Genomic DNA, 16,141 nt, shown 5'->3' on the forward strand with positions numbered 1-16,141 from the left:
CTGTTGGCATCATGGAAAATTACAATCATGAAATGCTTTTTAAAAATTGATTTGAACACAATGTTTCCTAATAAAATATTTGGCAAATCTGAAATTTTAAAAATTATCTCCAACATATGTGACCTTCTTTCTTTGCTTATTTTTGTTTAAATTAAAAACTTGAACCACATGAAGGTTGTTAAGTATTGAAGGTTTTGAAAAAAAATAGTTTTAATTTTGTTTGAGAGAATTCCCTTAGCAAAAGCTATCTATTATTTGTATATCCACAGTGCCTAATATGATGATACACAGTACATTTTGATACCCCTATTATGGACTAACCACTTAAAAGATTTAAAAGGATGAACGTTTGAATTTTCTTCTCTAGTTCCATGTTTCTCTGGTATAGACATGTGAACAAAATGTATTTGCTAGGTGTCTCTTAAAAATGAACTAATTGCTTAATTTGTTCTGTTTGCAATGATTGTCTCCTTAACAACATTTTTTTACTTTTGAATTCTTTGGGGAAAGTAGGAACTGTTGGCATAAGCATTTTTTGACCACAAGAAAGAAGGCTGGAAATCTTGTTGGTGACATTGATATCTGAGATGGGAGGGTGAGGATTCACATTTAAGGGTGGCAGAAATCCTGGTCTGGTTTGTGTAATGCTGTGATCTAAAGGGAAAGCTCCTGAACCACGCCTTTCTAAAAGGGCATGATTTCTCCTGCTCGGGGGACCTGGTGGGATATTCTCCAACAATTCTTTGGATCCTGACAACAAAGAAGAAGATGGTGAGAGGATCTTTTTCTTTCCTATAAGTGTTTTGCCATCATCTAAAGTTGCAGGGATAAGACCAGCTGAGAGCTGGGAATCAGAGCTATAGTGATTTGCTCCCGAGTTTCTTTTTTGAACTATACTTCTTAAGGTGGAAGTAAATATTGTCTGGTTAGAGTCTGGGTCCCGGTCAACTGGGATGTCAATGCATTGCTGATTTCCTTCTGAAAAAAATGATTGATAATTTATTTCCTCATATGACATCTTTCTTGAGCTGGCCTGATCAAAGGCTCTTAACAAATGTGCTGTGTCTTTTATATCAATACTTTGGTGCCTGGTGATGAATCGCTTGGAAAGTGCCAGCCCATTGGTTTTGTAGGATAATTCTTCCTCTGGAGTAATATCCTGGAGCTCCTCTTGTAATGAGGCCACTCTGTTCTGGTGCATTAATGAGGGGGGACTCTTGATCCAGTGTGGAGCCTGAGGTAGTTTGGGCCCATTAGGGGCCACACGAGGCTTCCTCAAAGGGGAGCTTGGGTCCCCCATATCATCACTGCTTCCTGCGGGTTCCAGATCTTTAAAGGCAAAAAGTGTCATTTCAGTTTCAGAAGAATGTGATAGTGGCAATGAGGCTGTTTTTAAGTCTATTTCTGAAGGAGTGGCACAGGTGGCTGGGGAATAACGCTCATCCATATCCACAGGAGGCATATTTAAGTACTGTTTGGTAGTGTGCCTGCCAGAGGGCAATTTTGCTGTCGTTATGATAATGACCTCTTTCCCTTTTGCCTTGCAAGCACTAAGTAGGACTTTCAGGGTCTCTCTGTCTTCTGAATTTATAGCATAAACAAGGGCCGAGTAACTAGAGTGGTCTTGCAAGCTGAGGTCAGCCCCACTCTCTAGGAGCAAAGAAACAACTTCAGGACCAGCTTTTTCTAAGCAAGCATGCATCAAAGCAGTTTTCCCAGATTTGTCCTGTATGTTGGGATCAGCATTGTTTTCTAATAGGTATTTAACCATTTTGGCTTTACTGACACTCTGGTGATCAACATGTTTGGTCTTACAAGCAATCATTAAAGGTGTTTCCCCTCGGTCATTGCTCTCATTAATGTAGGCGCCACCTTCCAGCAAGAGTCTTGTAAGGCGAAGCCGGCTCTGATGGACCGCTTTGATCAGGGAATTTCCATCACTGGAAATTTCTATACCTTCATCCATCTTCAAAAGTCAGAATCAATACCTGGTTAGCAAAGAAGATGAAGAACAAAAGATTAGCCAGAATCAATGTCCCAATTTATATTAATGTTGTTATTCACAATTAATTTCTGAAATATGTATAGACAAAGAAGACATAAATAAGATTATGTTATTAATAAATATAGAGCAAAATTTGAAAAATTTAGAATAGTAACAACCTTTACGGAAGTTCAAACTAAAATTTACTTTCCCAAAATCTTCACTGAATATTTATAACACTAGCCTAGTACTTCTCTAAATCCCACATCAATTAAACAATAATCCACTTAGTTTCCACCTGTGAAAAATATTTTTAAAATAATATTAAAATGCAAATTTAAGCAAAAAAGCCAAAATTCTGTGTAACTGCAACTGAATCAACTAAAATAGAACATGTTTATGGTAGCTTAATACAAAAAAACTTCTTAGTATTAATTACTTAAACATGCTTTTCAGTTAAATAATGCAATTAAGATCTAAATTTTCAATTTGAGGGGCATTTCGATGTTTCTTTTTTTTTTTTTCCACTTTTAGAATCAAACTCAGCTCTTTCTCATATTTACACTAACTTGAATGATTTCTTTCAATTCTAGAATTGCATGCAGTTCTCTCAATTTCATTCCCATGGGTTTAACACTTCCCTTAGCAAACGTCATCCCAGGGACAGTTTGGACTTTGGCTTATTTTGAATTTATTTATTTATTTATTTATTTTTGGCTGTGTTGGGTCTTCGTTTCTGTGCGAGGGCTTTCTCTAGTTGCGGCAAGCGGGGGCCACTCTTCATCACGGTGCGCGGGCCTCTCACTGTCGCGGCCTCTCTTGTTGCGGAGCACAGGCTCCAGACGCGCAGGCTCAGTAGTTGTGGCTCACGGGCCCAGTTGCTCCGCGGCATGTGGGATCTTCCCAGACCAGGGCTCGAACCCGTGTCCCCTGCATCGGCAGGCAGATTCTCAACCACTGCACCACCAGGGAACGCCCGATGTTTCTTTTAAAGGATGAAAAATATTTGGACTACAAGATGTTAAAATAACTGACATAATGTCTGGAATTCACACTGAGATAGGAATGGTGAGCATGCGATCGTGCATTTTTCTTGATTCCATTACTTAAATTATACACTGACTAGGTTATGGGGTTAGCAACATACTATTGAGTTAAATTTTGACAGTTGCTCCAAAAAAGTTTTCTAGGCTAGAAACAAGTGAAGACATATAGACTTTAAAAACACTTTATTATCATTAAAACTGAAAATTATTTATGTTTAATTTATTTAAATAATTTAGATTCAGGAATTCCCTGGCGGTCCAGTGGTTAGGGCTCTGCGCTCTCACTGCTGAGGGCCTGGGTTCAATCCCTGGTCAGGGAACTAATATCCCACAAGTCATGCGGCATGGCCAATAAATAAATAAATAAATAAATACCTAAATACAAATTTAGATTTAAACTTATTCAACAGATAATTTCATTAGGTGATAAGAGTTATGTCTTTATCGAGAGCCAAGGAAATGTTAGTCTTGTAACAGTCCTTAGAGCTGGGGAGAAAAATCAAATAAAAGTTTGTATAATATTTAAATCTATTTCATTGAATTGTGTAGCTTTGAGAAATCAAGAAGTATTATTTATTCTACTCATTTACTTTTAAAATAAAGAATATGGGACATGAATTTCTATTGTATAGTAGAATAGATAAGGGGTCCCCAATCCCCGGGCCACGGACCAGTACCAGTCTGTGCTGTGGCTTGTTAGGAACCAGGTCGCACAGCAGGAGGTGTGTGGCAGGCAAGCAAGCGAAGCTTCATCTGTATTTACAGCTGCTCCCCATCGCTCACATTACCGCCTGAGCTCCGCCTCCTGTCAGATGAGCAGCAGCTTTAGATTCTCAAAGGAGTGTGAACCCTACGGTGAACTGTGCATGCAAGTGATCTAGGTTGCACTCCTTATGAGAATCTAATGCCTAATGATCTGAGGTGGAGCTGAGGCGGTGATGCTAGCGCTGGGGAGTGGCTGCAAATACAGATTATCATTAGCAGAGAGGTTTGACTGCACAGAGACCACAATAAATCAGTTGCTTGCAGACTCTTATCAAAACCCCATCAGTGAGTGGCAAGTGACAATTAAGCTGCATCTGGTGGCAGGCTTTATAGTGGCAAGTGAGTTGATGTACTTCAATTGTACAGCTGCATCTGGTGGCAGGCTTTAAGTCAGAATCTGATACTTATTTTAGTCCGCATGTGGCCCACCCATTGTTTTATTTACCACTTCCGTCCACGCCTCTTTCCCCGCACTGCGCACTTGTCTCAGTCACAGTTTTGGTAAGCCCACAAGCTAACCATAGCCAAAATGAGTAAAAAACAAACGTTGCTGGAGAGCTTCTTTGAAAGGGGGAAAAGACACAATGATGAGACAGCAGAAGACTCTTAATTAAGACTGCCAACAAAAGGGAAGCTGCATTTAAAAGAAAATACCAAGAGTCCTACTTAAATTACAGGTTCACTGCAACAGGCGATTCACATTCTTCAAGCCTGCTCTGTATAATATGTGGCTGGCTATCCAAGGAAGCCATGAAACCTTCAAAACTGCTTCGCCACATGGAAACCAAGCACCCTGCATTAAAAGACAAGCCTTTGGGGCTTCCCTGGTGGCGCAGCGGTTGAGAATCTGCCTGCCAAGGCAGGGGACACGGGTTCAAGCCCTGGTCTGGGAAGATCCCACATGCCGCGGAGCAACTAGGCCCGTGAGCCACAATTACTGAGCCTGCGCGTCTGGAGCCTGTGCTCCGCAACAAGAGAGGCCGCGATAGCGAGAGGCCCGCGCACCGTGATGAAGAGTGGCCCCCACTTGCCACAACTAGAGAAAGCCCTCGCACAGAAACGAAGACCCAACACAGCCATAAATAAATAAATAAATAAATAAATAAATAAAAAAGAAAGGGAAAGATAGGATTTGAAAAAAAAAAAAAAAAAAAAGACAAGCCTTTGGACTTTTTCAAAAGAAAAAAACGTGAACACGAAAAACAGAAGCAATTATTGAAGGCCACCACTTCATCAAATTTGTCTGCACTGAAAGCATCATTCTTAGTGGCTAACCGCATTGCTAAAGCTAAGAAGCCCTTTACTATTGGTGAAGAGTTGATCCTGCCTGCTGCTAAGGACATTTGTCATGAACTTTTAGGAGAGGCTGCAGTTCAAAAGGTGGCATGTGTTCCTCTTTCGGCTAGCACCATAACTAGATGAATTGATGAAATAGCAGAGGATACTGAGGCGCAATTGTTAGGATTAATGAGTCACCGTAGTACGCAATCCAGGTTGACAAGTATACAGATGTTGACAACAAGGCAACAATGCTTGTTTTTGTGTGATATATTTTTCAGGATGTGCATGATATGTTATGTGCACGTTTTTTTGCCAACCAAACACCACAGCTGCAGAAGTATTCAACTCTTTGAATGATTGCATATCAGGAAAACTGAATTGGTCATTTTGTGTTGGTATATGCGCGGACAGAACGGCTGCCATGACTGGACGGCTTTCTGGTTTCACTACTCAGGTCAAAGAGGTTGCTTCTGAATGTGAGTCTATGCACTGTGTCATCCCTAGAGAAATGCTGGCTAGCTGTAAAATGTCACCTGAACTTAACAACATTTCGCAGGATGTGATTAAAATTATCAACCACATTAAAGTACATACCCTTAACTCATGTCTGTTCGCACAGCTCTGTGAGGAGATGGACGCAGAGTACACACGTCTTTTCTTATACACAGAAGTGAGATGGCTTTCTAAAGGTAGATCACTGGCCAGAGTTTTTGAGTTATGACAGCCACTCCAGAGATTTCTTTTAGAAAAACAGTTACCACTGGCAGCACATTTCAGTGACACAGAATGGGTCGCAAAACTTGCTTACTTGGGCTTCCCTAGTGGCGCAGTGGTTGGGAATCCGCCTTCCAGTGCAGCGGACACGGGTTCGAGCCCTGGTCTGGGAAGATCCCACATGCTGCAGAGCAACTAAGCCCGTGTGCCACAACTACTGAGCCTGCGCTCTAGAGCCCGTGAGCCACAACTACTGAGCCTGCGTGCCACAACTACTGAAGCCCGTGTGCATCGAGCCCGTGCTCCAAAACAGAAGCCACCGTGATGAGAAGCCCACGCACCGCAACGAAGAGTAGCCCCCGCTCGCCACGACTAGAGAAAGCCCGTGCGCAGCAACGAAGACCCAACACAGCCCAAAAATACATAAATTAAATAAATAAATTTATTTTTAAAAAAACAAAAAAAAAAACTTGCTTACTTGTGTGATGTATACAACCCGCTCAACGAACTCAATCTGTCACTTCGGGGGAGAACGACAACTGTGTTCAAGTCGGCAGATAAAGTGGCTGCATTCAAAGCCAAACTGGAATTATGGGGGTGACAAGCGAACATTAGGATTTTTGACATGTTTCAAACATTAGCAGAGATTTTGAAAGAGACTGAGCCAGGGCCTTCTTTCTCCCAGCTGGTGCATGATCACCTATCTCAGCTTTCAAAAGAGTTTGAGCATTACTTCCCAACTACAAAAGACCCCCGAACTGGGAAGGAATGGATATGCGACCCATTTGTGAATAAACCAGGTGAATCAACTTTGTCCAAGCTACAAGAGGATCTACCGCTTGAGACTGCAAATGATGGTGGCCTTAAAAGTATGTTTGAAACAACTTCAAATCTCCATACATTCTGGATTAAAGTCAAGGTGGAATACCCTGAGATTGCCACAAAAGCACTGAAAAGCCTGCTTCCATTTCCAACATCCTATCTTTGTGAAGCAGGGTTTTCTGCAGTGACAGCGACCAAAACGAGATCACGGAGGAGACTGGACATAAGCAACACACTTCGGGTCACTGTCTCCCATCACCCCCAGATGGGACCATCTAGTTGCAGGAAAACAAGCTCAGGGCTCCCACTGATTCTGCATTATGGTGACTTGTATAATTATTTCATTATATATTACAATGTAATAATAATAGAAATAAAGTGCACGATAAATGTAATGCACTTGAATCATCCTGAAACCATTCCCCTCCTACCAGGGTCCGTGGAAAAATTGTCTTCCACGAAACTGGTCCCTGGTGCCAAAAAGGTTGGGAACCGCTGGAATAGATAATAAATATAATGACTTCTTAAAAGAAAGAAGAGATAAAGAGAGCAGAAAGAAAGTGAAGAAAAAAGGGAAAGACAGACATGCACATAGAAATTAATTCAATTGTTAAACAGCTATAAGCTCCTACCTAATATGTGCTGGGCACTGAGCTACAAAGGTATAGGCCCTAGCCCTGAAGAGGTTACATAGCTGTTTGGAAGAGTTACTGTCTAAGCAGCTGGTTATGAGTTAAAGTCATGAGAACACACAGACTTTAATGGTTTGAGGACGGAAGGGGCTTCACAGAGGCCAGCCATTTGAGCTAAACCTTGAAGACTGCGAAAGAGTTTGGCAGGCAGAAAAAGGAGGAAAGGAAAAGTAGAGAACACTCCTTGTGCAAAGACCTAGAGGCTTAAAATAGCACAGTTATTTATCACAAATCAGGCTCTACACCATACTACAACCAAACTTTAGGAAAATATTTTAGCAGATGATTATAGTTACGGTGATGTGGCAGAACACATACATCTAATTTTGCCCCTTCCTGAAACCCCCTAAAAGTAAAGATTTTTTTCTAAAAAAACATAAACTCACAAAGATAGCAGGAAAAGGAGAGAAGATGACAAACAACATTTTGGAAGCCGGAAAGCAGATGGGCCAGTGGTAACTGACTGAGCCAACCTGAAAAGGCTGTGCCTCGAGTCATCGGTGGTAGAGTTGAGAACTAAGCCTGTGTACACTACAGAATCCTCGAAAGAGGCGGCAGCAGGAGGCTCTATAACTAGGGGGTGGAGAGTACAGCTAAATAAGGAGGGCTAGGAGAAAAGCTGTTAGAGAGGCAGTTGGATCCCTAGGTCTTGCTCCGGGAAGTGCCGTGGTCCTACCTTGGACCAGCAGAAGCAGCATTACCTGAAACTTGTTAAATATGCAAAATCTCAGGCTCCATCCCAGATCTACTGAGTCAGAGCCTACAGTTCAACTAGATCCCCAGGTGATTTGCATGCACATTGAAGTTTGAGAGGTGCTCCTCCACTCCAAGCCACTAGGAGATAGAAGACTGCCCCTCTCCCACCTCAAAAGATGTCCAGTGGTTTATTCTCCAGAAATGGTGAAACAGAGAGTCTCTGGACTGAGAGACACCAGGCATGTTTGAGGACAAGAAAATAGGAGAATAAGTGATGGTATGTTTACTGACCACTGAGTGAAGGGACTCACGCCTTCTACCCCAACTCAGCTCCGAGAACGATGGCAGCCATATCTTTATCCTTTAGAAGAAAACTGCTGTACTCTTCTCTCAAGAATCTGACCTACCAAGGAGAAAATACCTAAGAGTACTGATCACAGGGATTCCCCAACATGCCACCCAGATCATCCCACAGTGTGGCTTAAAGGTCACTCATGTGAAAAAGCTTCACATTAGGTTTTTAATCCAAGCCCTTTAATCATGAGCATGAAAACAAAAAAGCCTCTTACATTAAAGACAGAGAGCAGAACTAATAGAAAAATCAACTTGGAGAAGACAGATATTAGTCCGAAAAATGAAAACTTCAAAACCTCAATATCCTCAAAGGGATAAGACGATGTTGTAACCATGAAACAGGGATAAGAGTCTATTAAAAAGAATATTCAGAGATCATAAAAAGCTCTCAAAAGAGAAAAACATGATACAAACTGCAAAACTCAATAGAAGGGTTGAATAATAACATTGATAAAAATCTCTAACACAGTCAAGCAAAAAGAATAGAGAGAAAAAAAACAAGAAAATTAGAGGACTAGATCAGGAAATCCAAGATCCAACTAATAGAAGTTCTTGCAAGAGAAAATAGTGGGGGTGGAGGAAGGGGTGAGCAGGAGAGGAAATGATGAATAAGATCAAGAAAATTTTTTAGACATGAGGGACATGAGTTCCCAAATTGAAAGGGCCCAAAGAGAACATAGCACAATGGATGAAGACAGACCCTGACCATGGCACATGGTTTTAAATTTCCAGAACACTGAGAACAGAGAAGATTTAGGCAACAGAGGAATATTTTTTAAAATCTGAAGGAATACTGATTCCCAGCTTAGAATTCTCTATCTAGCCAAACCATCAGTCAAGAATTGGGATACACTCTCAAGAATCTACTGAAGAATATAATCTATCAAGATGAAATGGTGGAACAAGAAAGAAGAAACGAGATCTGGAGATCATCATAGAGGAAAGGCACCGAAAACCCCCAAGAAGATGGTGAGAGGAGATGCCAGGATAATGGATGTGCACAGACATCCTCTCTGAGATCATGCTGCCATTTTACCATCTTGTTAACTGAGGACCAAATGCCCAGGTAAGCCTGATCTCAGTTCTTTAATTGACTTGCTTTGTCCTGACCACATCTCTGCTCTCCCCTCCATACCCTGCTTTCTGGGGCAGCCACTGGCACTCGTTTCAGCCCTACTCAAATGTTCTCCTTTGACCTGCTCTGAGATCTGGGGATAAGTCATGGTGAGCTTAGGAGGAGAAAGACTCAAAACCCATTGCCTTTGCATATCCACTATCTGCTCTACACTGCAGCCCGCCAGAAGCCCTATCATGGTAAGCCCCATGTTTCCCAGGACTCACTCATGACCTTGCCCAGAGGGGCTCTTGTAAATGCTCAGGAATGCTGAGCTGAACTCAGATCCGGAGACTGTTCAACTTATGTTCTCCTGAGAACTTTTGCCGTATATTGTTAATATTGATCTTTCTTTATTCATCTAATTTTGTGCTTTCTACCCAGTTTTCCAAAAATAAACAATTAATTTACTTAAGGATCACATGCAAGTGGGAAACTCAGAAAACAAAAAAAGCAAAGGAACGATTTACACAATAGTCAAGACTAAGTTACCTCTTGGTGAGGCTTAAGGAGAACAATGCAATTTGGGAGGGACACACAGAGGCTTTTAAGGTTCAGGTAATGTTCTGTTTCTCAACCTGGGTGGTGTGTATATAGGTGTCCGTTTTATTATTATTCTTCAAACAGTATATATTTCATGTACTCACCTGTATGATATTATTATTCTCTTTTGTAAAATGGGACATGTACACAAAAAAGAACACAGCATTTATGTAAGAATGTTTCATAATTAAAATTTATAAAGAGCCATAGTAAGTCTCAATTTTTACAACATAAATCACTTTTTGTGGTGTTATCAATAGTATTTATGCCTAGACTTTCAGATTGATAACAGTATCAATCATGTAAAAACACCTTTGACCAAAAGTAGCATCTGATAAACAGATATTCAAATGAGAACCAGTTGCCAGATACCAGATTTCAATATTAAACTTTCATATAGTTTCTAGTATGGGGGACAATGTTGTTTTAAAAAAAAGTCTTAAAAGAATCTTTTGGAAAGACATTCAAACCTTTTCACTTATCCTCATGTAAAGATCTTTCTCCACAGTGCTAAACCCGGCCACTTCCTGCCATAACTTTCCCTCCCACACTCGGCATCAGGCGGTTCTGGGAGAAAAAGGGGGGCTGGCTGCGATGCTTGAGGGGGGCAGCGGCCCCGCCGTGGTCCTGTGGAAAGGGAGGGTGCTATGGGCTCCAGGGCCTCAGAGAAGCTGGGCAAGTGACACCACTAGCCAGTGGCAACTAGCGAATATATCTACCATGAGGCCGTAGGCAGACCTCACCCCTTAGTACTGCAGGGCTGTCAAGCAAAAACAACAAAGGCTTACTTACACTTTGCTCATTATAAAGACTTCTAAGGCCCACTGGATTGCTCACTTTTTAAATTGTTCACATTTAATAGAGCAATTTTGAAACTGTTTAAGCATTAAATTTTTCAGAAAAAGAAGTTATCAGGTACTTTATCTTCCATATGTGTATACATGTTAGGTTTCCTAGTGTCTCATTTTGTAATCAGTATTTTATTGGAATAATCCCCTTGTCTTCATGCCTTCACCCTCTTTCAGTCCATTCTCTTATCTCACCTCATCCATTTGCACGTCAAAAATGCCTATATTGAAGTTGATTTATTTACTCTTCATAGAGGTAAGCCCCACCTGGGATGAAAACCACGTCTCTAGCCTACAATGATCCTAGTTCAGAAATGTTCCCGCCCTCTGTGTCCTCCTGTGAAACATCCTTACTGGGCACCTAGTGCTAATACTGTATTAACATTCAGTCAGACTCTTATAATCTAGCTTCTAAGTGATTCCCCAGTTCAGTTACACCTTCCAAACAGAGAGCAGTTCAACTGGAGAAAGTATGAAAGTCAGGTAGTCCCAGATTTCCATCCTGACCCTCCTAATTACTAGCTGTTGCCCTGGTCAAATCTCTCAGCCTCTCAGAGTCTTGAGCTCCCCATCTGTGGAAGACAATCATGAAACATTCATTCCCTGGGGGCTGGTAATGAAATCAGACAACATCTAGAAAAAGACTTTCCTGTTGTGCCTTCATACTCACTGCGTTCTTCTTTTTAAAATTTTTCTCTCAGAATTTAGCTATCTTTTATTTTTATCATGTCTCTAATCCACAGGCTATTTAAATAACATAAAATATTTAAAATGTTGTTTTAGAATCTGTAAATAATGGTTTGTAAATATAAATGGAACCTAATAAGTGAGGTATGGAAAAAGATATACTTTAAGTGCATTTTCCTTATAATTTCCAGATACAATAATTTCTGCATTATTATAAGATGTTAATTATTAAACAGCTGGATAAATTGCTTTTGATTTTAAAATTAGAATGTCTTTAACTTTGCTTGTAATTCATCATGGCATATTGCTCTACTCTTTTAGTGCCTCTCTCCATCTCCCAAGGCCCCACTAAAATTACAGTTTAGTTATTTTTTTTTAAAAGATGTCTATTCTGAAGAACACAGAAAACTGGAAGAGAGATATCATCAGATGACCAATTTCAAACAAGCTGTGGAGACAGAGGCGGGTGGTGGTGTGGTAACTGCCTTAGCATAGCAGAGGCTACAACATAAAGCCCCCGGGAGGTGGCCCCCATGAGAAGGAAGCCAGCTTACCCACAGGACCCCGGAAGCTTAGGACATGGAGGTTCCAAACGACACCGAAAGTGGCAATGAGGCACGGGGCTGAACATGACAGGATGGTTGGACAGAACAACAGGACCCCCAGAACTTTACCCCACCCCAAGTAGACAACCACTCTCTTAGGCAAGAAAACAAAGATTCATTCTCTGAACAGATTAATCAGGTAGGCTCCAACCTTGGAAGCCGTGTGCTGAAAACGAGAGAAAGTGAGTCTACAGGCTGACTGGTGAAATTCCCAGCTACCACGGGACTGGAAGGCAGGAAAAAGAAGTAAAAAGCACTGGATTTTAGAATTATGAGCCCTACTAAAAATATCTGTCGATAAATGAAGCAATTCAAACCATAACTACATTCACCCCTCCAGACACCCACTCTACATGGAAATAGAAAGTTACCTGAAAACATTATTCAAAATTTCATACTTCACTTTTTCTCTCCCTGGATGAGTTTCCTGTCAGCCAGCTGTCAGTTCCTACTGAAGGAAATCAAAGCTATTCAGAGCTACATAAATACCTATAATTTGTTCCACACATCTCTCCCATTTGGAGTCTAGTTTTTTAATTCCTTGTTAAGAAAGACATCCCCACAGTGTTTGTGCAGTTAATCATATTTCACTGATTATGACTCTGTAAAGTGTCTGGAGTGGATTCTGTGCACGGCAATCCAGTGTGTGGTGTGTGTGTGTGTGTGTGTGTGTGTGTGCGCGCGTGTGCGTGCAGGAAGCAGTCTACCCTGCAAGGACTGCTGAGGTTGGAAAGGCTGCAGCACTCACCTGGTCTGCCCCATTCTGTGCAGGTGAGGTGGCTGAGGAGGGAAAGGTACTCGTTCTCTTACTCACCTGCTTGCCAGGACTTAACTAGATGTTCCTGTGTCCCTTCTCTTATGTCTCCTTGCTTCTTACAAAGTAGGGTTCTGTTTTGAGTACCTAATTTGTGTGGTATCTAACATGGCAGTGCCACATGGGCCGAGGTGCTTTAAAAGCTATCTTGGAGATGATAGGCTTGGTGTTTCCTGTGACTTTTTCTCCCCAAGCCACCCCCAGTTTTCCTGTCATTCAGAAAGAAATCTTATTTTCCTCTGAGCCTCTTACTCCACCTCCAGATAGGATTTATGCTCCCTCCCAAAAAGCTACTTATCTGGCCATGGTGGGGGAAGGCAGCAAGGGGGTGGAAATTAACAAATGGGTTTCAAGTTCAAAATTCAGCCCCTCACCTTTGCCCCAGGATGCCCTCTTTGTGCTGCCCACAAGGGGACCAGAGGAGGCAGCAGACTGTGTATCAAAGCCTGGGGCTCTGTCTCCTCTCAAGTTACCGGCTCTTGAGAAGTTGTTCCTTTGAGCCTCTGTTTCCTCATTCCTAAAGTGGGGATAATACCTACTTTACTGAAGATGACTGAGAGGAGTTTAGAAGATCCTAATATATTTGCCACTTAGGAATTCAATAATGTCAGGTTCTAAACATATTATCACTAAACGTGAATGCTCTGGGCTAATGGGGTCTGAGAATGGGGGCTAAGGTGCCTATACCAACAGTTTCTCCACCTTCTGTGGGCATAAGATCACATGGAGAGTTTGTTAATAAGATTCCAGGCTCCACTCCCAATAGGGGGTGCTTCCCGTGCACGCTCGGAAAGAATCTGTGACAAACTCTTCATTCTTCATCCCAGTCCCACTACCTATTAGCTATCAATCCCTGCCTCAGGCTCCCACCAAGCTGTCTCCATCATCACCTCCAGGCCACCTGATGCTCAACTCTCCTGCACACGAGTGAAGGGCAGAGATGCCTGCCACGCCTAGAGAGGGGCAAAGGGAGCCCACAGGCTCAGAGAAGAGTACAGCCTTGAGTTAGAACAGGCCAGGTACTGGAGGTCTACTGTCCTACCCTTCCCAGACAGGTCTGAGAAAGTCCAGAGTTGTAGCGGGCAGCCCAGGCCAGGATGCACAGGCCAGCTGCACCTGGAATGAGGCAAGCCTGCCTGCCACAAGCAAAATATATGTCTTCTCCCCATGCAAGGAAAGGGTCAGAGCCAGAACAAAAGATGCAGCTGAGACTGTCCCAGGAAACATAGTGACTTGCCAGGAAAAGTGTTCTCTGGCACCAGCTTGAAAGAAATATTTAGAAACTGCCCAAGAGGGAGGAGTAGCTGGTAAGGTTTGCTGTCTTTCCCACACGTACCCAAAAGGGCTGGTTACTTCTAGTTACTTCAGCTGTCCCCCAGGTCCCTGGGGCTGGGCCCTGGGGGAGCTGCACTCCCACCCCCACCCCCTTCCCAGCGCACACACATAAAGACACGCCAACCTATACCTCCAAGTCTCAGGGAACCAAGGTGATGGGATTTCTAGGCTGCTGAGGATTCTGGCAGCGTCTTCACAGCCCTCGCTGGCTCAGCTTTTCCTGAGAGCGGGGAGGGAGCGAGCCCGAGGTGCTGTCGGAGAAGGGCAAAGGAAGGTGACTGAGGTGACAGCACCGGGACACCGATGGGGGCGGGGTGCGCGTTTCGTCGCCTCGTCTCGGAGCCAAGGCACAGCTGGCGGGCTGAGGCGATCGCCGTCCACGAGAAGGGGTTCTGCCCAGAGCCGCTGCGGAGCGGTCCCCGCACCGCCCGCCTGGAGGACACGGCCCTCCTTTGGGAAATGGCACGCCCGATGGGCGCAGCCATTGCCCCCATGCTTGGGCAGGCGCACCTCTGGACCCCAGTTATCCGACAAGGGGACTGGGGTCCTGGCGCCAAAGCTGTGCGCCCCCAACAGCTCCGCGGACCCGGCTGCCCGCACCTGTGTGGCTCGCATTTGTGGAGACAGTGGCTGCAAACGGCTCCGCAGCCCACTCTGGCCCTCCCCCCGGCGCCCAGCCTGCACCTCCCGCCGCCAGGCGGCCGGAGACACCTGCGGAGACACGTCCAAGTCCGCCCCTCCGACCCGCGCGCTCTTCTGGCCGACCGCGCGCCGCTCCCGCTGCGGCGCCGACCCGCGCCCGCGAGGCCCCTGCCCCGGATCCTCTCAGACATCCCGCGGCCGCCGGCTACCCTCATCACGTCCCCAGCGCTGCAAGGCCGAGAAGGAGGCGAAACCCGCATGCCGGCGGGGTCCAAGCCCGCGCCGCCGCAAAGCCCGAGCCAAGAACGGGCGGGGACTGCGGGAGGCGCGAGAATGGGCTCCGTGGAGCGGCCCGGAATGGTGGGGCAGAGTCGTTGGACAGGGCCCTGCACCCCGAAGGCCTTCAGTGGGCGCCAGGTCTCTGCAGAGTCAGGGTGCGCGGGAGGTGCCGGCTCCCAGGGCCTGAGCGGACCGGGCGGGGCGCACGGAGGCCGCTGGGCCCTGGCTGCGCTCTCCTCGCCCTCCTCCCGGCAGCCAACACGCAAACCAAAGTTTCCCTAAGTGCAGCTCGCACAGCCAGGGCCTCACACTGACCTGGGACGCGCTGTCGAGTCGGCGGGGCGCCTCCCGCCTCCCCGGTTCCGCTTGGACTCTCCGTGCCTGTGGCCCCGGGACGCCGTCCGGGCTGGGATGTGGTCTTCGGCGGCTCGAGTCGCAGATCCCGGTAGGTGCCGCCGTGTCCCCGCCCCCACCCGGCGGAGAGATGCAGGCGTCTGACCCCGAGCGGTGAAGCGTCGTAGCGGGGGCCAGGAGGCGCGCACCTCGCCAGACGCCCGGGCTGCACGGCGTTTCCGTTGGGAGTGACGCGCCGGTTCGCGGCTGTGCTGCAGGTGTGGGCGGCGGCCCCGGGGGCCAAAGTGTGGCCACTGAAGCCCCGCCTTCTGTCCCCACGAGTATCCGCCCTCCCCCCATTCCCACACCCCAACCCGGCCACCGCGCTTTGGCCTGAGCGACTTGGCCCGGAGCAAGGGCGGCAGCGTTTTTCCTAAAGCAGGGCGTCGGCCACCCCTCTATAACGGCCCTTGGTCCCCCAGCCCGTCCACATTTGCATCCCTCCCCCGCAGTTCATCTCCACCCGGGTGGTCCGTGTGTGTGTCCCCCACGGGTCTCTCTTACCCCTTCCCGTCCCTGTACCCTCT

At 45.2% G+C, this 16,141-nt stretch overlaps 1 protein-coding gene across 2 annotated transcripts; it reads right to left on the minus strand.

Moving 5' to 3' along the window:
* Window positions 1-238: 238 nt before the first annotated feature.
* On the minus strand, window positions 239-15,681 carry ANKRD34B (ankyrin repeat domain 34B). Of its 2 annotated transcripts, XM_036848070.1 has the most exons (4): window positions 15,537-15,681; window positions 14,431-14,551; window positions 12,523-12,602; window positions 239-1,988 (listed from the first exon to the last, which is right to left on the minus strand). In XM_036848070.1, the coding sequence occupies exon 4, from the start codon at window positions 1,964-1,966 to the stop codon at window positions 422-424; it is 1,545 nt and encodes a 514-aa protein (XP_036703965.1). In that variant the 5' UTR covers window positions 1,967-1,988; window positions 12,523-12,602; window positions 14,431-14,551; window positions 15,537-15,681; the 3' UTR covers window positions 239-421. The 2 variants fall into 2 exon arrangements, with proteins under 2 accessions (XP_036703965.1, XP_036703964.1); XM_036848069.1 differs by lacking the exons at window positions 12,523-12,602; window positions 14,431-14,551.
* Between the last annotated feature and the right edge of the window lie 460 nt (window positions 15,682-16,141).

This window comes from Balaenoptera musculus, chromosome 3 (assembly GCF_009873245.2).
Source record: "Balaenoptera musculus isolate JJ_BM4_2016_0621 chromosome 3, mBalMus1.pri.v3, whole genome shotgun sequence".
In the NCBI taxonomy this organism is placed as follows: domain Eukaryota; kingdom Metazoa; phylum Chordata; class Mammalia; order Artiodactyla; family Balaenopteridae; genus Balaenoptera; species Balaenoptera musculus.